Source organism: Mizuhopecten yessoensis, unplaced genomic scaffold (genome assembly GCF_002113885.1).
Source record: "Mizuhopecten yessoensis strain PY_sf001 unplaced genomic scaffold, ASM211388v2 scaffold715925, whole genome shotgun sequence".
NCBI lineage: Eukaryota > Metazoa > Mollusca > Bivalvia > Pectinida > Pectinidae > Mizuhopecten > Mizuhopecten yessoensis.
Genome location: NW_018479860.1, coordinates 23550 through 49747, shown reverse-complemented (window position 1 = coordinate 49747; position 26198 = coordinate 23550). Strand labels below are relative to the sequence as shown.

At 36.8% G+C, this 26198-nt stretch overlaps 1 protein-coding gene across 2 annotated transcripts in view; it reads right to left on the bottom strand.

Annotated features, from left to right (window-relative positions):
• Positions 1-656: 656 nt before the first annotated feature.
• LOC110441391 (acylglycerol kinase, mitochondrial-like) overlaps positions 657-26198 on the bottom strand; it is a 40734-nt gene continuing 15192 nt past the window's right edge. Inside the window, exons 9-14 of one of the 2 annotated variants that reach the window (XM_021484512.1) lie at positions 24983-25062; positions 22825-23033; positions 17947-18059; positions 14806-14873; positions 4927-5014; positions 657-1213 (exon numbers count right to left, since the gene is read on the bottom strand). In XM_021484512.1, coding sequence (XP_021340187.1) covers positions 1094-1213; positions 4927-5014; positions 14806-14873; positions 17947-18059; positions 22825-23033; positions 24983-25062 — 678 coding nt within the window. In that variant the 3' untranslated portion in view covers positions 657-1093. The remainder of the gene's footprint in view (positions 1214-4926; positions 5015-14805; positions 14874-17946; positions 18060-22824; positions 23034-24982; positions 25063-26198) is intronic. The other variant, XM_021484513.1, reaches the window with a different exon arrangement.

Here is a 26198-nt window from a genome sequence, read left to right as displayed (position 1 = left end):
AATAATTTCCAACAGAAAATTGTCAAAATATACCCAAAAGTGTTGTTTCCCTATATAAACTATAGTAAACTTTACCCCCTCCCCAAGGGAGAACGAATAGCTCGGGGGTCCTGAAATTTACAATTTAAATAAAGCCCCTGATGATCTTTCCATCCATGCAGAGAAAATGACTGTAATACCTCTGAGTCTGGAGAAGAAGATTATTTAAATATTGGTTAATTTTCCCTTTTGAGCCCCGCCCTGGCCCCTAGGGTTGGGGTAGGAATCCCAATTTTACAATTTGGTAGCCTCATCTACCAGGGATGATTCTGACCAAGTTAGAAAAAATTCCATCAACTGGTTCTTGAGAAAAAGTTGATAACGTAAAAAGTTTACTCACGACGCACGATGGACGACGGAAAGTGATTGGAATAGGTCACTTGAGTAAAGCTCAGGTGACCTAAAAATGTCCAACAGATTTATTTATTACTTATTGTCTATTTGTGGATTAAAGTTAAAATTTTCAGCAACGTAATGCTGAAAAAGTAGTTCCCTGTCAATTTTGAGAATCATCCAACACTAAAAGAGTCTCGAAAACTCGACTCTAAAAAACTAAGAAGAAAATTGTGATCTACCTTTCTTCAAATAAAGAAATAATAAAACAATACATACCTTGTTATCTGTAAAGGTTTTATTTACCAAATGACACATAAAAAGATCACCTCATTAAGATCTATTTACTGTTAACAGTGTGCCAAACCCCAAGGTTAGCTTAATTACAGTCCCACATTTGTACATAGATGTATCACTTCACTTTGACAAGACATTGTGTGAAGTCAGCTGTTTTCAGGTTATTTACAGGCATGTACATATTTAAATAACCAGCCCAGTTTCCTCGAATCATATTCGCATTCCAGTATATATTTCAAGAGCAGAGCTTTTAATATTGATATGGTGGCAAACTTTATATGTTCATAATGATAAGAATCAAAATGACTTCAGGTTCTATGGAATCCACATATACTAGTACACATACACTTGCATTCTCAAATCACCATAAGATGTTTACATGAAATGTGTGCAATTGTCCATAAATCCAGGGCAAGAATCAATGTCAGCTGATTTTGAAATCTGGGTCCACACAGAAGAATTTTACTCGTTTCCTGAGTAGTTCTATTGTCACTGGTACAGACTCGAACAGCTCACCATCAATGTTGTAAAATTTAGTTGGATCCTATAAATATAAACAGTATTGGTAAAAAAAAAATGTTTACATTTGCATATATTTCAGGAAATATTTAATTACTAAAGAAGTTATTTCAACATATACTAATCACTCTGGTTGGAAGTGCACAGGGGGCCTGAAAGTGGGAGGAAACCAGATTACCCAGAGAATGTGATTGGGCAGGGGACCTAACACCTTCCCACGTCCGATCAGAACGTCAAACTCCCTCTGTCTTGGTGAAAGGCCAGTGTACTATCAACTGCACCAACAAACAACTTTAGGTTTTTTTTTATCATACAAAAACATAACAAAAAGCCTACACCTACAACGACACCACATTCATTATCATCATTGTCATCTTCATCATGTTTATCTTCTTCAAGTCAAGCCATCAATTTTGTCATCAATGTGCAGAAACACACCCTTCCACACCAATTTACACTACAGTCCTTCAATACCCTAGGTACTTGACAAAATATTTATCGTGTACTTAAGCTTGTTGATCTTTAAAATACATATTTTAAAGGGTCTTTTTTTTAAACTAAATCTGAACCGTGGTTTGAAAGTATGTCAAAGTCATATACACCTGTATTGAAACAAAGATAATACCCCTTCACCCAAGCAAACTAAAAGATACCAGTAATATCCTAACCACTAGGTATTATAGAACTTTAGAGGAAACTAGACAACAGAATTCAAAGATTTAGATAAAATAGCATTGCTTTAAATCATTACGATCTTAAGAAAACACTTTTTGAAAATCCAGACATATCTGACCTCAGTTACCTAATGAAAGTTGGTTAAGATATCTTATTGAACATGGTTAAGATACATTATTGAACATGGTTAAGCTATCTATTTGAACAATCCTCAAGCAACTACTCCAGTAATTAGGGATCTAAGAAGATGTTTTAAGTTTTAAACAAATGTTACCTTTGTGACATTGAAAACTAGTAGCCAAGTATCTACACTGGGTGCCTGATGGATATTTGGAAGAACTAATTTAAAGAAAATATTGACCCTGGACCACAGATGCAGTGGAACTCTTTGCAACAACAAGGGTTATACCTGCAGTTTTGTCTGTGACAAAAGGAATAGGTGTGATGTTGTCTATGACAATAATAATTACTGTGATATTGTCTGTGACAAGGGACATAACTGTAGATTTGTCTGTGACAAGGGACATAACTGTGGATTTGTCTGTGACAAGGGACATAACTGTAGATTTGTCTGTGACAAGGGACATAACTGTGGATTCGTCTGTGACAAGGGACATAACTGTAGATTTGTCTGTGACAAGGGACATAACTGTTGATTTGTCTGTGACAAGGGACATATCTGGATTTGTCTGTGACAAGGGACATAGCTGTTGATTTGTCTGTAACAAGGGACATCGCTGTAGATTTGTCTGTGACAAGGGACATATGTTGATTTGTCTGTGACAAGAGACATAATTGTTGATTTGTCTGTGACAAGGGACATAGCTGTAGATTTGTCTGTGACAAGGGACATAACTGTAGATTTGTCTGTGACAAGGGACATAACTGTTGATTTGTCTGTGACAAGGGACATAGCTGTAGATTTGTTTGTGACAAGGGACATATCTGGATTTGTCTTTGACAAGGGACATAACAGTAGATTCGTCTGTAACAAGGGACATAGCTGTAGATTTGTCTGTGACAAGGGACATAACTGTAGATTTGTCTGTGACAAGAGACATAACTGTTGATTTGTCTGTGACAAGGGACATAACTGTAGATTTGTCTGTGACAAGGGACATAACTGTAGATTTGTCTGTGACAAGGGACATAACTGTAGATTTGTCTGTGACAAGGGACATAACTGTAGATTTGTCTGTGACAAGGGACATAACTGTAGATTTGTCTGTGACAAGGGACATAACTGTAGATTTGTCTGTGACAAGGGACATAACTGTAGATTTGTCTGTGACAAGGGACATAACTGTAGATTTGTCTGTGACAAGGGACATAACTGTAGATTTGTCTGTGACAAGGGACATAACTGTAGATTTGTCTGTGACAAGGGACATAACTGTAGATTTGTCTGTGACAAGGGACATAACTGTAGATTTGTCTGTGACAAGGGACATAACTGTAGATTTGTCTGTGACAAGGGACATAACTGTAGATTTGTCTGTGACAAGGGACATAACTGTAGATTTGTCTGTGACAAGGGACATAACTGTAGATTTGTCTGTGACAAGGGACATAACTGTAGATTTGTCTGTGACAAGGGACATAACTGTAGATTTGTCTGTGACAAGGGACATAACTGTAGATTTGTCTGTGACAAGGGACATAACTGTAGATTTGTCTGTGACAAGGGACATAACTGTAGATTTGTCTGTGACAAGGGACATAACTGTAGATTTGTCTGTGACAAGGGACATAACTGTAGATTTGTCTGTGACAAGGGACATAACTGTAGATTTGTCTGTGACAAGGGACATAACTGTAGATTTGTCTGTGACAAGGGACATAACTGTAGATTTGTCTGTGACAAGGGACATAACTGTAGATTTGTCTGTGACAAGGGACATAACTGTAGATTTGTCTGTGACAAGGGACATAACTGTAGATTTGTCTGTGACAAGGGACATAACTGTAGATTTGTCTGTGACAAGGGACATAACTGTAGATTTGTCTGTGACAAGGGACATAACTGTAGATTTGTCTGTGACAAGGGACATAACTGTAGATTTGTCTGTGACAAGGGACATAACTGTAGATTTGTCTGTGACAAGGGACATAACTGTAGATTTGTCTGTGACAAGGGACATAACTGTAGATTTGTCTGTGACAAGGGACATAACTGTAGATTTGTCTGTGACAAGGGACATAACTGTAGATTTGTCTGTGACAAGGGACATAACTGTAGATTTGTCTGTGACAAGGGACATAACTGTAGATTTGTCTGTGACAAGGGACATAACTGTAGATTTGTCTGTGACAAGGGACATAACTGTAGATTTGTCTGTGACAAGGGACATAACTGTAGATTTGTCTGTGACAAGGGACATAACTGTAGATTTGTCTGTGACAAGGGACATAACTGTAGATTTGTCTGTGACAAGGGACATAACTGTAGATTTGTCTGTGACAAGGGACATAACTGTAGATTTGTCTGTGACAAGGGACATAACTGTAGATTTGTCTGTGACAAGGGACATAACTGTTGATTTGTCTGTGACAAGGGACATAACTGTTGATTTGTCTGTGACAAGGGACATAACTGTAGATTTGTCTGTGACAAGGGACATAACTGTAGATTTGTCTGTGACAAGGGACATAACTGTTGATTTGTCTGTGACAAGGGACATAACTGTTGATTTGTCTGTGACAAGGGACATAACTGTAGATTTGTCTGTGACAAGGGACATAACTGTTGATTTGTCTGTGACAAGGGACATAACTGTTGATTTGTCTGTGACAAGGGACATAACTGTAGATTTGTCTGTGACAAGGGACATAACTGTTGATTTGTTTGTGACAAGGGACATAACTGTTGATTTGTCTGTGACAAGGGACATAACTGTAGATTTGTCTGTAACAAGGGACATAACTGTTGATTTGTTTGTGACAAGGGATATATCTGGATTTGTCTTTGACAAAGGACATAGCTAGATTGGCCTGTAACAAGGGACAAAGCTCTGGGTTTGCCTTTTAAAAGGGAATGACAAGACGAATAACTGTTGTGCTCACCTCTGGCTCTATCCTGATTTTCTTAACCAGTATTGTCTCATTTGATCTTGTACCCAGTCTCAAGGTTGGTTCACTAACTCGTCGCCAACTACAAAAGTCACAATGCGATAGAAATCATGATGTGCTGGGTGCCATGAAACAGAAAACAACAACAACAATTAATGACAGTGGTACAGACCCTTGACCGTTTTTCTTTACCAAAAGTGCGTTGCGTTTCCGTTGCGTTTGCGTTGAGTTTCTGTTGCGTTTGCGTTGCGTTTGCGTTGCGTTTGCGTTGACCGTTTGATGTGTGTTTTAAATTTAGCGTTGAATGTGCGTTGAATATGCGTTTTTCTGGTTATTTAAGAAAACGATCGATGGCTATGTACAGGTAAACGATCCACTATACGTCCCTGGTACAGATAATTTTAAGAATATGTGAGTGCTGGAATGTTTTAATATGAAAAGAAATGTTATATGTATAATAAAGTTTGCAAATTAAAAAGAAAATAAATATACAAATAAAATAGATAAATACATGAAATAACCGGTTGGAAGTTTAGCAATGACTTATATTTATATTCGGATATTTGGGCTGCGTCGTGTGCTGATTGATGGATGCATGTCTATACACGTACCTTAATTGGCCAGTGAAATTATAAGTAGAAAATAATTGATTAATTAGTTATTTGTATATTCTAGATATTTAATTTTTATACTTATATCATTCTGATCATATGAATATATGAATCGAATTCACCAAAATCTACAAATACTTCAATCACTGCACACATGGGCTGATGGTTTCGTAACGACACCAGGGTAGTCTGGATTGAAGAGAGGCTTATAATTAGTGCGTCTAAACGGCGAGTTTCATTTTATAAAATATTTGTAGTTTTATCTCCATGTGTGTATGCTTTTTCGTAAATTCTATTGTCTATATTGTGGGTTTTGTTTACGTCCAGGTCGAAGTATGTAAGTCCTGCGCTCGACTCGCAATAGTTATCGGGGGTGCTTCCTGGGAGGTTCAAGAGGTACAAGGCCCCTGCCAACATTGACAATATATATATTTTGATTACATCATTGAAAATCATTGAGACCTAGCAATTTTACTACAGTAGTTGTGTATTCGGTATTTCTTTAAGCTGAATTAAGAGGACACATTATTATTAATTTTTAACATTTAATAAAATAGTTATTGAGTATTCAACTAAGTATTTAAAATATTGAAAAGATTAATAAAGAATAAAATTAATAATTCAATAAATAATTAAATTCAATAAATAAAACAAATTATTTAATAAATCAATAAACTGAAATAAAAATAAATGAATTGAATAAAGAAAACAAATTAATTAATTAATCAATAAAATGAAATAAATAAATAAACACAATTACTAAAATAAAATAACTAAATAAATGCAGGGGGGTATAAATGGTAAAGACAGTTGACATTTGTAGGTAATGTAGAAGGGTGTAGGTGGTAAAGGAAGTATAGGTAGTGTAGAAGGTTATGGTGGTATAGGAAGTTAAGGTGACGTAGGAATGTATAGAAAGTATAGGTGATGTAGGAGGGTTATAGGTGGTATAGGAAGTAAATGTGATGTAGGAGAGTATAGGTGGTATATGAAGTAAAGATGATGTAGGATGGTAAAGGTGATATATGAAGTTATAGGTGGTTTAGGAAATATAGATGACGTAGGAGGGTATAGGTGGTATAGGAAGTATAGATGACATAAGAAGGTATAGGTGGGTTAGGAAGTATAGGTGATGTAGGAGGGTAAAGGTGGTATATGAAGTTAAGGTGACGTATGAAGGTATAGAAAGTAAAGGTGACGTAGGATGGTATAGGTGGTGTAAGAGGGTATAGATGATGTAGTAGGGTATAGGCGGTATAGTAGGTAAAGGTGATGTAGGAGTGCATAGATTGTATAGAAAGTAAATGTGATGTGATAGGTGTAGGTGGTATATGAAGTAAATCAGATATAGGAAGTATAGTTGATGTAGGAGGGTATAGATGGTTTAGGAGAGTATAGATTAGTTAGGAGGTATAGATGATGTAGAAGAGTATATGTGGTAAAGGACGTATAGGTGATGTAGGAGGGTATAGATGGAATAGGAAGTAAATATGATGTAGGAGGGCAAAGGTGTATATGAAGTAAAGGTGAAGTAGGAGGGAAAAGGGAATATAGGACGTATAGGTGATGTATGAGGGTATAGGTGGTATAGGACGTATAGGTGATGTTGGAGGGTGTATGTGGTATATGACGTGTATAGGTTATGGAGGAGGGTATATGTGATATAGGAAGTAAACGTGATGTAGGCGGGTATAGGTGGTATATGACGTATAGGTGATGAAGGAAGGTACAGGTGGTTTAGGAAGTATAGATGATGAAGGGTATAGGGGGTATAGGACGTATAGTTACTGTAAGAGGGTATAGGTGATATAGGAAGTATAGATGCTATAGGATGGTATAGGTGGTAAAGGAAGTAATGGTAAATTAATACAGCAATTGAGCTTTCTTTATGAATTGATATACTACAGCTTTTACATTTCCAGACTACAACTAACGGATCGGTCCGTCTGGCTTTTTATCTAACATGGAGGAGAAGGTAAACAAATTTTTAATTGAATCTTGAAAAAATCGGAATGTAGGTCCCGTTCGTTAGACTTTGTCCATTCAAATTGACTTTGATGACGAATTTCATTTTGGATTAAAATGCCACCATCAACGAGTCTAGAGGAAGAGGCGGAAACAACGGTGGGGTTCAAAAGTTTCGGGTTGTCTATATTTCCTCACTAATATTGCAGACAACAGGAAATGCCAACTAGACTTAAGGTAATAGGATTGTGTCACCATTTCTCAGTAAAATTTCTTCCAATTTTGTAGTTATATTCCGTTGAAGTAAAGAAAACTTTCTGCCACAAAAAAATTGCATGTAAAGAGTTATCTTTCTTGAAAAACTTCACAGTAGTGAAATAGGTAGCCGGGTTCCTGAAGTACAGAAAAATGGACACATGTGATTCATTGATAAAAAAACCCTGAATTTATGCCTGGATTGCTTTGAAATACTTTAATATTGAGAGAACACACTGTTCTGTCAATAATAAACATGCAATATTTATCAGTTTAATATTAAACATCAGAATATGCGGAAATTGTGATACTGTCTCCCTACATTGGATTTTCAACTAGGGATGTACTTCCTATTTCCGTTTATCAATACACTCCTATGACCTTAATGTCCGGAGTGACGTTTTACTGTATTGTTAATCATAGTGAAATAAGTATAAGCATCACTATGTTTCCATTGTACAAGTTATGCTTCATATATTAAAACGCGATTAACATTGAAGAAACGTAAATAATAAATTGTACTCAAAATCTGTCCCGGGTGATACCGAAGAAATTCTTCAATTTACATCTAGAGTCACATAAAAAAAGTTTGTACCTTTGGCGTAAGACACAACACAGAAGAGATCAGTTCCAAAACTACCCCGGCCATCCCCTTTTAAAATCCTTTAACCAGAGACATAATTGATTGATTGATTGATTGATTGATAGATTGATAGGTTTTACGTCCGCTTCACTACCGAGTTTATATACTATAGTGTATATATACTGGTTTTATACGCCTCTGTTTGAACCGCCTGATGTTTATTTTTTAAAACAAAACTTTTTTAAACAAAGTGTCTGATCAGAGACGTTTACGTTTCTGGTCTGACGTGCTGACAAAAAACGGTAGCTGAATCTTAATAAGAGCCAGTACAAATTGATTTTGATGGTTTTACGTCCGGTATTATACGTACGGCCTTGCGACCTTTCAGTAGACGACCAAGCAATACGTACATGCGTGGGTGTGCTTTGGCTTTACTGAAATGGGGATGCCCAGGGGGCTAAACGTGAGGTACCGGTGAGAGGTAGTGCACCCCCGCTGAGCTAAGGCCACCCCTGATAGCGATCATGGTCATCGTAACTAACACACCGGTCTGTTCTGGTTTACATATCCAGGTAAATTAGCAAAAAGGATTTGATATAAGATGACTTCACACGTTAGGATTTACATTGTGATTTTGCTGAAATTATCATAAAATAGTTACAAATAGAAACATAAATTTATGATTTTTAAGTAGAATAAAATGTGCTTAGAGATATAAAAGAAGTTGAAAAATATGATTTTTTTTAGATAGATACAGTGTAAAGTTTGATTTGTTCTTTTGAAATTCGGAATGAATACTAAACTCATTCAACCTCTTGACACACGAATCAGTTACTTATCTTATATCTGAAAGAAGTTACATAATTATTATAGTCACCATACAAAAGGACGGTTTTATATACTGGACATGTTTGTGCCAATTAAAAGATATAAATGATATATTTTATTTCCTATCAAAATACCTCTTTGTTGCAGATTTAAGAAAGGAATTTCTGAACAATAAAACTATTATGTATGTTAGAAAATTATTTTAAAAGAAATGATGCCGTAATTCGTCAGATACTGACGTCGGCGTTGATGACGTCGGTACCGCCCGACCCATCCCCTACACACTTTTTAAATGTTTACGGTAATAGTGATCTAAATCTCATTTGAATGAAATTGATATAAAATACATAAAGCACATTCAGACAAAATCATAGCGCTATTTCAAATTATAAACACTAATCCAACCCCCTAATCCCTTGAAGTCATTTGTTATCTATGCCTCACAACCATACGTTTCCGACGCATAATGAAAAGGGCATTAAGTGTTACTCATCTTCATTCTTCATTATTATATACACGAAGTTACACCCCCGTGCACGGTGGTCGTCTTTATACTTTCCCTGTTCAATACTTTAATTGAATTAAAACGATATGTAAAACTCAATCAGAGACGTATAAAAAGTAGTATAAGCTATTTAATTAGTTACAATAATGTTTGTTTGGACTTATCCTGATATGTCGGAGTAATCATTCTCCCCAAATGTTGGTTGAGATACATCTAATTTATACTTCCTAAATTCTAAGATTTCGTTGGAGAAATTTAATCTAGATACGTCGACAAAGGATGTATCTGCGTCCACAGGGACCCGAGAGTATTAAAGTGTACCCCGAATGAAAATAGAAACTAATATATTATTATTCTATATTATCCGAAAACCGCATAAAAACCGGTCGTAATCATAACTCGCGGCGAATGGGACCCTATCGGCTGTGACGTCACAAGTTCAACGCCTCTAGCATTCATCATGGCAGGAATAGGCGAGTTAGAGAACAGCCATGGTCATACAGCGTCAGATCGCGGATTAATATTTTTTTTAGTTTTGAGGAATCATATTGTGCTGAAGATAACATTTATATGTCGATGGTATTCAGCCATATACAATTCGTCAGAATTTCCAGACAGTGAGTTAATTGATATCAAACTGACGACTCTGAATAGGACGGACATTTCGGCCTTCCACGCAGGCGGTCGGGGTTCGATCCTCGAAGTCGTCGGACGCATGGAATATCAGAAAAGGTGTTTTTCTCCTGCCCACACAACCCCAACAACCCAGGTGTAGTATAACCTGGTCTGGGGTGGATGTTGCGGTATCTGTGCTGTTGCATTCAAGTGAGGTGTCACTTTAATTGATGCCGTTGGAAGCACGGTCCCACTACTAACAGAACACATCACATCTCCAGCATACATACATAGGGAGATATTAGCCAGGTGGCATATGACTCGTAGTTAGCGCCTGATAAGGCAGCTCCTGCGAATTTCTCAAAATTGAAATGATTAATGTAAATGCTATTTGTATTAATTATATATATATGTACTGTAAAGCGCTTTAGAGTGGCTTATATGTTAGTTAGATAGAGCGCTATATCAAATGCTGTATATTATTATTAACACACACTGGAAGCATTGCGTGTCCAAATTCTGAGCACTGATGAGAACTTTGTGCAAATACTCTCAATGTTGTCGATCAAAAATGATTCTTTATTTTAGGCTGGAAAGTCAGTTTGCAATTTTTTACTCTACACAGACGTATACACTTTATATTCTCTGCTCTACAATCACATACTGTGGCACTGCAACGGTAAAAAAAAACATGGAAATATATCATTGAAAAATGTTTACAAAATAACTTCAACGTTGGTATATGCTGTTTTTGAATGTCAATAAAATGTATGGCATCTTTTCAATATTACCGTTTAATGACAAATTGACGTATACGTCTCTGGTTAGGGAGACACTTCAATTAAAAAGCAAAATACCGACACACATTTGTTTTTATACAATACAGTACCTCTGTATGCGATGCTAAATTATATCACGGACTTAGACAATCTAATTCCGTGATTATATTTATCTCAAAAATATAATTGGATTATAAGATTCAAACTTTTTCTCTTCATATACATGTAATAAACCCAAGTTATAATTTAACATCTTCGTTCAATAATGAAAATCGTCTCGATCCACTCCCTTAACCTACTTAGGTGTGACATTTGTGTACAGGTAAATAACACTAAACAACACCCGTGTCCAGTGCTGACAGCAGGAGACCCAAGACGCACCAATATACCTGTGTCCAGGTATGACATCAAAAGGATGTTAGCAGGTGGGCTAGGGGGTACCTAAAGTTAGTATATTTATATTGATTTATTTACATTTATTTACGTCTCAACTAATTGCATATTACATTCATAACTGCCTAAATCAACATTAGAATACACACGTGTTAAACATATTTATCAACACTATAAATATTTAATTTACAATAGTAAATTATCACATAATTCATCTAAAATATAAACTTATAAATAAACCATATCTTTGCTAAAATATGCTCATTTTATCATGGAATCATATAAACATATTCATGCGATAAAGCAGTTAGAAATATAATAATCAGTATGTAGATTGGTGTAGATTATGTGTCTTCCAATTTTCCATTTAACTGCAATGTCCTCAGTCTAGATAACAGGGAAATGTATAAGCAGAGACGTATATATTACGTCTCTGGTATAAGGATCAATTTCAAGAAAAAGATAAATAAAATGTGTAAGTACTGCCAAAGAGTCACATTATATGCAAATCAAAGTCAGTACAACTGCATCACCGGACAGATGAAAGTCAGTAACAAGGCAAATAATGCTGGACCCTGTTATGCACATTATATATTACCACGGACTTATCTAATTCCGTGATATTACTAATCTTTGTGAGACTTGAACGGACCGGTTCTCCCTCAGCAAGATTGTTTTAAATTTAAAAAGTTTCAAGATTTTATAACTGGGGGTAAAAATACTCGGGTTGCTGCTCAATTTGAGCATAAATGATTGTACCGGTGCATGTTTTCGTCTGTTTCAATCGTATATCTACATATTGTAAAGAAAAGGGTGGGGTGCTCCTACGTTAATTTGACTCAATTTTTACTCAATTGCTTTATATTGTATATAGGTGCTCATCAAATTTTCTAGAGATCAATTAAATAATAAAAAGTATAATATTTACATTCACTAGATTAACGAATTATGTAAAAACACGGATTCATTTAGATAGCACCCGCATGTGTGTTCGGACACCCGCATTACAGCACATCATTTGCCTTCTCAGTAGAAACTTATTTCTTCATTAAAATGGGGAAAACAAAATATATGTATGTAGTACTTTAAATATTACCTACACAAGCAAGTGACGACGGAATATATCATATAAGTAGCTAAAAAGCTCACATATCGAACGCACGATCAAATTTAAGTTTCCCGGTATAGGGCTGTTTTGACAGCGTTGAACTTGTGACGTCAGGTATGTGGGCTACCAATATCGTGGCGATCGCCGCTGAGCCAAAGGTGTATTTTTCAAATAAATCACAATATCTCGGAAACGAAGTCAACTACGACGTTCACACTTTCTTAGCCTTTGGTTGTATTAAACGAAGTATTTCCATAGCTTGATATAGCAAAACGTTCAGGGTACATTTCTTGGGTGCGGTTAGAAGGAGGGGCGGCAATTATTTCGAGAAATAGTGTTAACCACTAAAACATCTAATTTATACTTCCTAAATTCTCAGATTAAGTTAATCTACATGACGCCTCATCACAAGAAGAAGAAGAAGAAGAAGATCTAATATTACTATACGGCGCGATAGGTCCAAACAAACAACTGTAGCAAATTCCCGGGTCCCTGTGCCTGAAACCACAGGTAGTAACCTTGTGGTCTTTACCTTCGAAATAACAATAGCCGCAGGTAACAGGGGTGACCACACGTTTAAACAATAATAAATGTAAGGCAAGGTAAAAGCAGATGACAGTTGGGATTAATTCGCTATTGTTTAGGATAGTGAAATCAGTGCTGTTTGTGCAATATACCTTTCAAAATGACTGTCAAGAGAAAGCAATAAAAAAACTTTGGTTCAAGGCCGTTTAGTAAGGAGGGAATTACACAAGTAATTCAGATTTCAGATTATGTTTTCATCACTCAGACAAATGAAAATGTGTAACTTGAGGGTACAGCACGGAATTAGATTATTTGAGTCCGTGGGTACAGCAATGAGTATGATTAAGCGTAGCAGGGTGCATAGAATGTATACATGTATGTTGTGTTGTAAGATGTATAGATAAGATACATATAACTAACGCTCCGGCTTCAATATCATTCATATAAATACTGATTATAATTATCAAATAATACCACTAAAGAGAATATCATAAGAATTATACCTGTTTGGGATATAAGTAGAGAAGGACGATTTTAAGAGAGAAAAAAACAATAATTACACGGAATTCGCTTGCATCATTTCAGTTGGATTTGTAAGATAATACAGGAATAATATTCTATGCAAACACATCACATTCACTTGTTTTATACATATGATGATATTCATATCCAATATTTTCCAAACACAAGTTTCATATTTCATCTCCTTTTGAACATTTGCAATCACCTAGTTTAAATAAAACAAACAATTACACGTACGTTATTTAGTTTGGGTTGTTTATTATTTTTCGACAAATTGATTAAATATTTTTTTCAGCAACAGATTCAGAGTTAGAGTCTAAAAAAATGAACTACCCACTAGACGTATCCATATGTATTGTTGATGTCGAAGAACCATTGTTCAAGACTATTCCCGTAACTTCACCTTGAAATAATATTTGGGGAAAATATAGAAATTAAATTAAAAGATAAGTGAGAAACCACCAACATCAAATATACTTTTAATCTTATGAATTCATAAAAAGGAATGGGTTTTACGTCGTGTAGATTTAGTGATTAGATGTTAAATGTAATGTACTGTTGAGTTCCAAACGGATACCATTAGAAGTTTAATTCCATTTCAAAATGAATTATCAATATTCACGAAAATATCAGGGGACAAATCATCATTCCAAATTATTTTGTTGGTGCTGACGGGGAAAATGTTGCCTATAAGTACATCTGCATCCGCCGCTGTGCAAATAACAAGCGAGCGCTGTATAGGTAAATACAGGTCAGAGTTTGGGTCAGAGACCGACACGCTTCGTCGAGCAAGTACACCTAAATCAAATTCCGTTATTTGTCTGCTATGAACTGCGTTTTAGGAGCGTGTTTAACCAAACGGTAAGTATGCGTTTGCGTTGAGTTTCCGTTGCGTTTGCATTGCGTTTGCGTTGAGTTTGCGTTGCGTTTCCGTTGCGTTTGCGTTGCGTTTGCGTTTAAACGGACAAGAAAAACGGTCCAGGGTCTGTAAGTGTTGGTTGATGCATCTTTTGTGTAGCATATTTTTCAATTTATTTCACATACTCTTGATAAATAAAGCTGACACTACATAAAGGTTTAACACAAATTCATAGAGAAACTGAAGATGATGAGTTTATTTTTAACATCATGGCATTACACTTTATTCAAAAGGTTTTGGTAAATTTTATTTAAGACATATTTACCCTTCTGAGATAAATTCCCATATAGAAGGTTCAGCAGGTCCAATGCCAAGCTCCAGCCCTTTCACAGTCTAAAAATCATAAGTAAAAGACATTTCTAGTTTGAAAAAAAACAAGTGGCTCAATGGGCATGCATCACTCATTTGGTATTAATCTCACACTTGTAACCTAAAAACTGGACTAAAATGAAGCTGCAAGCAAAATATCAGAATCTGAGTCTAAAAGTCATTCGAAAGAACCTGTTAAAAAAATTAAAACACATTTCACCCCTGTGACCTTGAAATTCTAAAAAGGTAACTAAATTTAACAATCTTTTTAGCCCTTAATCCCAGCATGCAACTTGCCAAATATCACCACTCTAGACCTTTTGTTTATTGAGATGAAGTCATTTAAAGTTTTATACACATTTCACCATATGTGACCTTGAAAGTAGATCATATAAACATGCTACAAGCAAAATATCATAATCCTGGGTCTTTTTCGTTATTCAGAAGAAGTTGTTTTAATATTTTATTATGTTTGACCTCAGTGACCTTAAATAAAGTTCAAGGCAATTCATTTTAACACATGTGATAGCCCTTCTTCCCTGCATGCTAGGGGCCAAATAACACCACCTTTGACTTTTGGCTACTGGCTAAATGTCATCACCATAGGACTTTTGGCTACCTGCTAAATGTCACACCATAGGACTTTTGGCTACCTGCTAAATGTCACACCATAGGACTTTTGGCTACCTGCTACATGTCATCACCATAGGACTTTTGGCTACTGGCTCAATGTCATCACCATAGGACTTTTGGCTACCTGCTAAATGTCATCACCATAGGACTTTTGGCTACTGGCTATAAATGTCATCACCACAGGACTTTTGGCTACTGGCTTAATGTCATCACCATAGGATTTTTGGCTACTGGCTAAATGTCACACCATAGGAGTTTTGGCTACTGGCTAAATGTCACACCATAGGAATTTTGGCTAATGGCTAAATGTCATCACCATAGGACTTTTGGCTAATGGCTAAATGTCATCACCATAGGACTTTTGGCTACTGGCTAAATGTCATCACCATAGGACCTTTGGCTTCCTGCTACATGTCATCACCATAGGACTTTTGGCTACTGGCTATAAATGTCATCACCATAGGACTTTGGCTACTGGCTAAATGTCATCACCATAGGATTTTTGGCAACTGGCTAAATGTCACACCATAGGACTTTTGGCTACTGGCTAAATGTCACACCATAGGAATTTTGGCTAATGGCTAAATGTCATCACTATAGGACTTTTGGCTACTGGCTATATGTCATCACCATAGGACTTTTGGCTACTGGCTGAATGTCATCACCATAGGACTTTTGGACACTGGCTAAATGTCATCACCACAGGACTTTTGGCTAACTGCTAAATTTCATCACCATAGGAAGTTTGGCTACCTGCTACATGTCATCACCATAGGACTTTTGGCTACTGGCTATAAATGTCATCACCATAGGACTTTTGGCTACTGGCTAAATGTCATCACCATAGGAATTTTGGCTACTGGCTAAATGTCACACCATAGGACTTTTAGCTAATGGCTTAATGTCACACCATCAGAGTTTTGGCTACTGGCTAAATGTCACACCATAGGATTTTTGGCTACCGGCTAAATGTCATCACCATAGGACTTTTGGCTACTGGCTAAATATCATCACCATAGGGCTGAATGTCATCACCACAGGACTTTTGGTTATTTAGAAGAAGTTCTTTGAAGATTTTTTAATCATTTGAATCAAGTGACCTTGAATGTTGGTCAAGGTCATTTATTTGTATAAATGTGGTTGCTAGCCCTTCATCCCTGCATAATACTGGTCAAATATCTTGACCCTGGACAATATGGTTTTTCAGAAACATTGTTCAAATATTCCAACACGTTTGACCCCAGTGACCCTAACCCTAACCGTATCCCCTCGTGCTACTGGCTAAATGTCACCACCTTAAGCCTTTAAGTTGTTCAGAAAAGTTGTCTAAAGAGTTTTTAAACATTTGACTCAAGTGACATTGCAACATTGATGAAGGTCATTCATTTGAGCAAACCTAGTAGCCCTTCATCCCTGTGTGCTTCTGGCAAAATGTCATCACCCTAGCAATTTTGGATATTCAACAGAAGTCATTTATTTTTTTTCCATTTTTGACCCTTATGACCTTGAATATGGATGAAGTTCATTCATCTCAATAATCTTAGTTTCCCTTCATCATTGCATGTGAATGGCCAAATATAATAATCCTTTTTGTATTTTGTATAATTAATGTAGCCATATACAGTATGGGCTGATTTGTTTGTGTGGTTAACACTCCGGCCTTCCACGCAGACTGCCGGGGTTCGATCCCCGAAGTCGTCGTATGCATGGAATATTCAGAGAAAGTGTTTTTCTCCTGCCCCGCACAACTCCCAACACCCCAGGTAGAGTATAAAATGGTCTGGGGTGGATGTTGCGGTATCTGTGCTGTTACATTCAAGTGAAGTGGCACTATAAATGATACCGTTGGAAGCACGGTTCCACTACAAACAGAACACAATACATCTCCAGCACATACGCAGGCATACACACATAGGGAGATATTAGCCAGGTAGCATAGGACTAGTAGTTAGCGCCTGATAAGGCAGCTCCTGCGACTTCCTCAAAATTGTATTGATTAATGTATATGTTAATTGTATTGATTGTATATCTATGTACTGTAAAGCGCTTTAGAGTGGCTTCGGTTAGCTAGATAGGGTGCTATATAAAATGTTGTATATTATTATTATATTATATATAGCAACTATGTCTAAACAACAAAAGCACTGTTGAGCTATTTCATATCTTATTAAATGTTGTCATCTTTATTTAACTTCTTTTATCATCTGTCTGTCGCCAAACCTGATCAATTCATCCCACCTGATCAAAAAATGTTTTATTGTATACAGTAGATTGCTATATGATTAGTGTATATGTGTCATTGTCTAATTTGCTAATTGTAACATTCACTTATAATGAGTCTGGTTTATTCTTTAACAGTGCCTGTCTAATATTTGTGAAACAACTTATGACTGGTACTAAAATCTAGTATTTGGCACAGATTTTCTATATTTGACTAAAATATTAAGCACACTTTTTGACTGACCTGCCCCGGGTCTTGTAGGCAGGTGGACACAGTGGTCAGTTCCACAGTGGACAAGTTCCTCGTCTCTACCACATCGTTGTCATCATCAGTCTCCTCCTCAAACAGCTCAGCTGCTAAAAAAAATATGTAAATCTTCAGACCGACAAAAGGTAGTTAGTATACAGTTAAAGTATGGGGTTGAGGGATATAGCAAGTTTCTGGTGTCCCGAGACCAGATCTATTTCCCGAGGCAAAGCCGAGGGAAATAGGCATTGTCAAGGGACACCAGAAACTATATCCCTCAACCCCATACTTTAACTGTTTTATTATACCAATACACGCTGGAGAGATAGTTTTAACTAGAAAATATTTGTAAACCATAAGCTGTATACATGTATAGCTTCACGTCCAAAATACCCCTTTGATGGCAATGGAGCCAAATGCTTCCGAGTTCGGTAGCAAGCTCCGCCCATCTCACGCGTCACTTCCGAGTTCGGTAGCAAGCCCCGCCCACCTCGCGCGTCGCTTCCGAGTTTGGTAACACGCTCTGCCCACCTCTCGCCTGATTGGCTTGGCAGAAACACCCGAGTGTAGGTGTGTTTTAGTTCCCAGACAAACACACAGGACTAAGACACAGACAGGCAAAAGTGGGGATATATTTGATTTAACAATTACTTTTATATAGAGTATATAAAGTAGAGGTATAATAATGATTGTTCACAGTTAAAATTTCAGACTGACAGAGGATAGTTAGTGTTCACAGTTAAAACTTCAGACTGACAGAGGATAGTTAGTGAGTGTTCACAGTTAAAACTTCAGACTGACAGAGAATAGTTAGTGTTCACAGTTAAAACTTCAGACTGACAGAGGATAGTTAGTGAGTGTTCAAAGTTAAAACTTCAGACCGACAGAGGATAGTTAGTGAGTGTTCACAGTTAAAACTTCAGACTGACAGAGGATAGTTAGTGAGAGTTCACAGTTAAAACTTCAGACTGACAGAGGATAGTTACTGAGTGTTCACAGTTAAAACTTCAGACCGACAGAGAGTAGTTAGTGAGAGTTCACAGTTAAAACTTCAGACTGACAGAGAGTAGTTAGTGAGAGTTCACAGTTAAAACTTCAGACTAACAGAGGGTAGTTAGTGAGTGTTCAAAGTTAAAACTTCAGACTGACAGAGGATAGTTAGTGAGTGTTCACAGTTAAAACTTCAGACTGACAGAGGATAGTTAGTGAGTGTTCAAAGTTAAAACTTCAGACCAACAGAGGGTAGTTAGTGAGAGTTCACAGTTAAAACTTCAGACTGACAGAGGGTAGTTAGTGAGTGTTCACAGTTAAAATTGTCATATTGAGTTTTACAATCATTTTGATGGAATTTAGTTAAAAATGAGGGAGGTTTTATATGCAGTGTTTTTCACAGCAAGAACCTATCTTGTTCCATAAAGCACAAAATAATTAAATCAGGAACTTGGTTTCGACTTTGGCAAAGTTTCTTGTACATATTGTACATGATTATATATATAGTAGCTCAATGTTTACAAAACGGAATATCACAGTCGAGACAAACTGAAGAAGCATAATTTACTTTAAATTTTGAAATTTAGTTGGCCAAGTTAATATTCACAACAACCACAGTACTACTGTTGTTCAATTTAGGAGACATTTAACTTTTAACTTTAGATTTTGATGAGTTTGCAAGGATAACAGTTCTCTTTGTTCATTTACACTTGAACTTTGGGGCAATGAAATTGAATCTGGAAACATGCGTTTAACAAGACGATAGAAATATTCAGTTCTGTTAGAAAAGCAAACTGTGTTCAGAATAAAACTTTTAAATTCAATATTTCAGCCTTCAGAACAAAACCTTTTTACACCTTCTTTGACATGTTCATCGTGTTCTTACTTGTAAAGTAACATGTAGCCCAACATCATATTTATCAAAGTGTCTTAAAAGCTACGACCTTACATTACAAATATGACAAAAAGCCAGTTTTGTGCTATTTCTAGATGTACTGATAATTTGAGGTATAAACTTTAGGGTATCACGTAAATGAAAGACAATAATAAGAAAGGATCAAATTAAATATACACAATGAATCTATGTTGTTTTTCTAATAGATTCTATTATTAATTTAAAAAGACACCGAAATAAATTCACAATTCCAACAACACAGTTGAATTTTCCGGAAGCTATCTGTAGAACTCTCGCATAAGAACTGATCACATTACCATCCCATGACCGCTAATCGATAGCTTTCGTGGATTATTGCTGATAACATTGCAGAATCTCGCAACATTCAGAGAAAACAACTACAGAAAAATGGTTCATGGATCCATCATTTAAAAAGTGAGGTTTGGAGAACTTTCCGTAATTTCATGTCCCACGCCGTGAGACTTTATCAGAGGTGAAAAAACAAGAAATTTTGCCTCACACTGTGAAATCTGGCATGTATGCATATCACATTGTGCAATGAATACTGACAAATTAGCAAGGGCCCAATCATGTGCCTGACCGTCACCAACCCCAAAATGTCAAAATCTCATAAAGATTGTTCAGAGATAAGGACTGTACACCATTCCCCCTCATACCCACCATACACCACCATTGACCTTTTAAGCAACAGTGACATTGGTATTGACCTTGACCTTTGAATTTCCTAAGATTTATCACCAAGTGTTAATTTAAGAAAAATGGTTCTGAGATAAGGGCCTTAATTAATCAACCACAGCAACCCCACCCCCTGATCTATGTTCAGTAACAGTGACCTTGACCTTAGAAACTTTTAAACCTCTATTTCACATCTACATATCACAGTTTATTAACATGTGGATTATCAAAAAGATTAGTTATATTGATTCTGAGATAAGAACTGTAAAACTATGGGCTATTTTTAGTAAAAGTGACCTTGATATTGACCTCAGAAATTTTTAAACACCTTTATCACAACCAGTAAGTACTTATGTGTGATGTTTTGATAACTGCGTAACGACCCGACGTGGAGACAGGGCTATTTGTCTTGCCAACCTGCGTAATTGCCACGTTCCTGCCACTGAAGCTGTTATTAATACGGTAGGCAATCATAATCGCCAAATTCACCCAAAAACTGTAAAAAAATTATTGCGACAGGTTGGTCTGCGAACTTGTCATCCTTAAGTTGGTCTGCCTCTCACTCGTGCTAGGTGCAACATACACACGTCGTATGGCGTTGTTGTTTGCACATGCTCCCAGATGATTTCCAATGAAGCAATGAAGACATGCCTTTTTACAGATGAGTATCCCTTCACTCTTTTTTGTCTGGACGGTCGACGTCCTGTATACAGACGTCGTGGGGAACGCTTCGCAGACTCTTGAGAGTGATAGGTTTGGGGGTAGCTCAGTTATGGTCTGAGGAGGGATATCTCACTGGGTAAAGTCACCGTTGATTGTCAAGTCTTTCTCGCAAACCATAAGATCAACCTACTTGACTGGCCACCGTACAGTCCAGATTTGTACGCAAACAAACATCTGTGTGAGGAACTTGACAGGAGGGTAACGGGGCATTGGAATGCCCCTGCTACTCTCGACCAACTATAGACTGCGATGGAAGAGTGGAACAATATCCCCATGAGAAGGATAAATGCATAAATGCACTGATGAACAAACTCCATGCACATGAGAATCAAGGCTGTAACAGATGCGCAATGGGGGCATATACGAGATACTCAGGAGTCGGTCAATTTCACTTTGCGATATTGGAGGGTACTGTCAAGTTTGCTTTAATAACCCATTAAAATAACAGTTAAAATTGCCCCATCATCTATTTCTGGTAATTCGAGTAATAACTTTAACCCTTATTTGTTTTCTAAATGAGTCATGCTGCTTAAGAAAACCTTCCTTTATATGTATCAAGAAATAACTGTTATTTTTAAATCTTTAAATCTTTGCATATTATTTCACATTTGGAAAGTCAAAGGCACCTAATAAGAACTTTTTATTTTTAAAGTAAACAAGAGGCCAAATAAGCCTGCATCGCTCACCTGGTCTAAATCTCACACTTGTAACCTTAAAAGTGATCAAAAAATAAAGCTACAAGAAAAATATCAGTATTTATGACTATAAGTCATTCAAAAGAACCTGTTAAAAGGTTTAAAAAACCTGGTAGCCCTTCATCCCAGCATGCTACAGACCAGATATCATCACCCTGGGCATTTCGGTTATTCAGAAGAAGTTGTTTAAAGTTTTTAACATATTTGACCCCTGTGACCTTGAATTCCAGTGAAGGTCATTTATTTGAACAAACTTGGTAGCCCTTCATCCCAGCATGCTTCTGGCCAAATATCACCATATTGGTCCTTTTGGTTATTCAGAAGAAGTTGTTTAAAAAACTTTAAGACAATTGACCCCTGTGACCTTGAATATGAGTGAAAGTCATTCATTTGAACAAAGTTGGTAGCCCTTCATCCCAGCATGCTTCTGGCCAAATATCACCATATTGGTCCTTTTGGTTATTCAGAAGAAGTTGTTTAAAAAACTTTAAGACAATTGACCCCTGTGACCTTGAATATGAGTGAAGGTCATTCATTTGAACAAAGTTGGTAGCCCTTCATCCCAGCATGCTACTAGCCAAATATCATCACTCTGATCATTTCGGTTATTCAGAAGAAGTTGTTTAAAGTTTTTAACATATTTGACCCCTGTGACCTTGAATATAGGTGAGATCATTTATTTTCACAAACTTGCTAGCCCTTCATCCAAGTTTGCTTCTGGCGAAATATCATCAGCCTAGGCCTTGCGGTTATTAAGAAGAAGTTGTTTAAAGTAAAATATTGACGCCGGACACCAGACGCCGGACGACAGCGACGAACGGACGACGCACCTTCGGGCCAGGTGAGCTAAAAATGACCCAAATCAGATGAATTCACCTTTAGGTTTGATGACCTTGGGTTTGAAGAGCATTGACAACCAACTACCCTTTGGCTGTTCCTTTGGCTGTTCTGTTTGTTGCCTTGGCTGTGTGTTCTCCTCTGTAGCTAGGACGTATGACAATTTGGCCTTTAAAACTGGTGGCCAGTCCAAGAAGGCTGACCGGAGGTAGGTCATTCGGTGCTTCAGCCCTCCAAAGTACCAATACCTGAGGAAGTAAAGGAGAATTATAAATTAAGTTGTATGTTATATTGTTCTTTTATTGTTTAATATGACAACCATGAGATATTAACATTGTTTTTATCTGGACAAGAGAATATAACAGAAACATTTATGCCAATTTGAGAATATCACTTGTATTAAGATTTGTCAAAATTGGCCTGATGTTGACAAAGACAAAAATGTCAACCAGAGGCTACAAAGCTGTCTCGCATTTCTAATCTGCGTATTAATAAGATATATATTTTTGTCACGGTTTAGGAGATGATTATTAAACAATTGGTTAAGCAAAACTTCAGTAGAAATTTGCCCCCATTTGGTCCTGCCCCACTCATATTTTGTCACACCATCCATTCATGAACAAGAGGCCCAATGGGCCTGCATCACTCACCTGGTATTAATCTCACTCTTGTAACCTTAAAAGTAATCTTTAATAGAGCTACTGACCAAATATCACTATTTGTGACTATAAGTCATTGAAAAGAACCTGTTAAAAGATTTTAAAAAAATTGACACCTGTGACTTTGAAAGTCGAACAAGATTATTACATTGAACAAACTTTATAGCCCTTCATCTCAGCATACAACTTAACAAATTTCACCACCGTAGACCTTTTGTTTATTGACAGAAGTTCATTTAAAGGTTTATACATATTTGACCACAGGTCACTTTGAAAGTGGGCCAAGGTCATTCAAATGACTTGATAGCCTTTCATCCAAGCATGCTACTGGCCAAATATCAACATTCTGGGCCTCATGGTTATTCAGAAGAAATTGTTTAAAAATTTAAACAAACATGACCCCCTGTGACCTTGAATATAAGTCAAGGTCATTCATCTTAACAAACTTGGTAGCCCTTTATCCTAGAAAGCTACTGGCCAGATATCAACATTCTTGACCTTATGTTTTTTTAAAAGTAGTCTTTAAAGTTTTAAACATATTTGACGCCTAGAATAAGGTCAAGGACATTCATTTTAACAAAGTTGGTAGCCCTTCATCGAAGCATGTTAAGGCTAAATATCATCATCCTGGTCCTTTTGGTTAATCAGAAGAAGTCGTTTAAACATTTTAAACATATTTGACCCCTGTGACCTTAATATTGGTAAAGGTTATTTATTTGAAGAAACTTGGTAGCCCTTCATCTTAGCATACTATTGGCCAGATATCATCACCCTGGTCCTTTAGGTTATTGAGAAGAAGCTGTTTAAAGTTTTTAACATACCAATATTTGACCCCTGTGACCTTAATATTGTTGAAGGTCATTTATTTGAATAACTTGGTAGCCCTTCATCCCAGTTTGCTTCTGGCCAAATATCATCAGCCTGCGCCTTTTGGTTATTTTAAAAGAAGATGTTGTTTAAAGTTTTTAACATATTTGACCCCTATGACCTTAATATTGGTGAAGGTCATTTATTTGAACAATATGTTGTTTGAAGTAAAATCTTGACGCGACGCACGTCGTTCCACGGCATAAGCCTTCGGGCCAGGTGAGCTAAAAATGCTATCATTTGGCAAGGGATTCAAAAATCAAAGGAAATGAGCTACTCAATATTTATTTACTGTTAGCTTCTTAATGGGAAGAGTTAAAGATTGTTGTAGATCAAATTAAATACATCAACATGGGTGGTCTGGTGGTACAGAGGATAGTACACCTGCCTTTCACCAAGGTGGCCAAGGGTTTGATTCCCTGATCGCACGTGAAAAGGTCTGGTGTCACTCGCCCAACAACATGGGTTTTCTCTAGGTACTCAGGTTTCCTCCCACAGTAAGCCCCCCCCCCCCTGCACCCTAACATCCGGGCCAACAGGGGTGATTTATATAAGTTGTAAAAGCTTGTTTCATTATAAGTGTAAAATATATAAAGTTTATATATCTACATAAACATGAGATACTGACAATATATCTGCCTTAATATGTTAATCACTGCTTAAAATCTTACTTTGACTTGCGCTGTTCTGCCTCCCGGAATGCACCCATTTCAAGTCCACACAAAGCATAGGCTGTTCTTCCATTATCCTCCTGAAACACACAGTTGATTATTTTTTTACATGTAAATTGAAATGACAGTTTTTTTTTAAATTTTCATCTTTTTGTAAACAGTAACATTTTGCCCATCAATTCAAACTGATTAAGAACAAAGAACAGTTTCTCATCTATAATGTCCAAAAAATTGGTTTTGAAGGTTTAATCAAGCACATGTATATCAATCTATATATCAATTGACAGAATCGATATCATTGAAGCTGTATAACAGATTTTCTATAACAAGAGTACCATAGGGTTGGAACTAACTAAATAGTTAACTTCGGGGGCTAACAGTATCTCAATCGTGCAATAATGCCAGGTACAAATAGTGCGGTCACAAGGGCACTTTTTTTGCAAGTGTTTTATCAAAACAACATAAAATTCAATACTGAATTGGTGCTTTATCATCTTTTTTGACATCAAGCTTGTGTAAGCATGTGATATGCACATGTGAGGTGGGTACACAAAATACATCAGTCTGCATTCCATGCGCCTCATATGTGACCTTCTTGAGGTCATCTGGTCTCCTGTCAGTGTCTTCCCGTGAGTCTATTTATGTTTTTGTATCAGAAGATTTATTTCTGAAGTACGTGTGATTACACATTTCCCAGTTAAGTCTCAATAGCAGGTGTTGACATATCATCGGCACACAAATGTACTAATTCTTAACCAGTGTTGACATAAATGTTCACTACAGCATTGAAATGCCGATACGCATTACGGAAATGGCAACACAAAAATAAGACAAGAAAAGGTGGGGAGTCCTTAAGACAAGAGGCCCAGGGGTCTTAATAGCTCACCTGGTATAAACCTGCAGAGTATTTACCATACCAGCTTATCAAAGGAGTACAAGAAATACAAGAGCACATTCTTCATCTCTAGCAATTTTGTAAATGGTTAACCCTAACCTTCAGTTTATACAAAATTGTGTCCTCTTTCCCTAAGAATGCTCCAGACCACATTTGGTTAAAAAAACACGTTGATACAAAATTGAGGCCCTTTTGTCAAAAGATGCTCTTACAAAAATTTAGTAAATCCATCTCTGTTGGTTGTGAAAAAAAGATTGTTGATGTTGAAGATTTACCAGCCCTCAGCCCCAAAGGGGTGGGGGTGGGGGTGGGGGTGTGGGG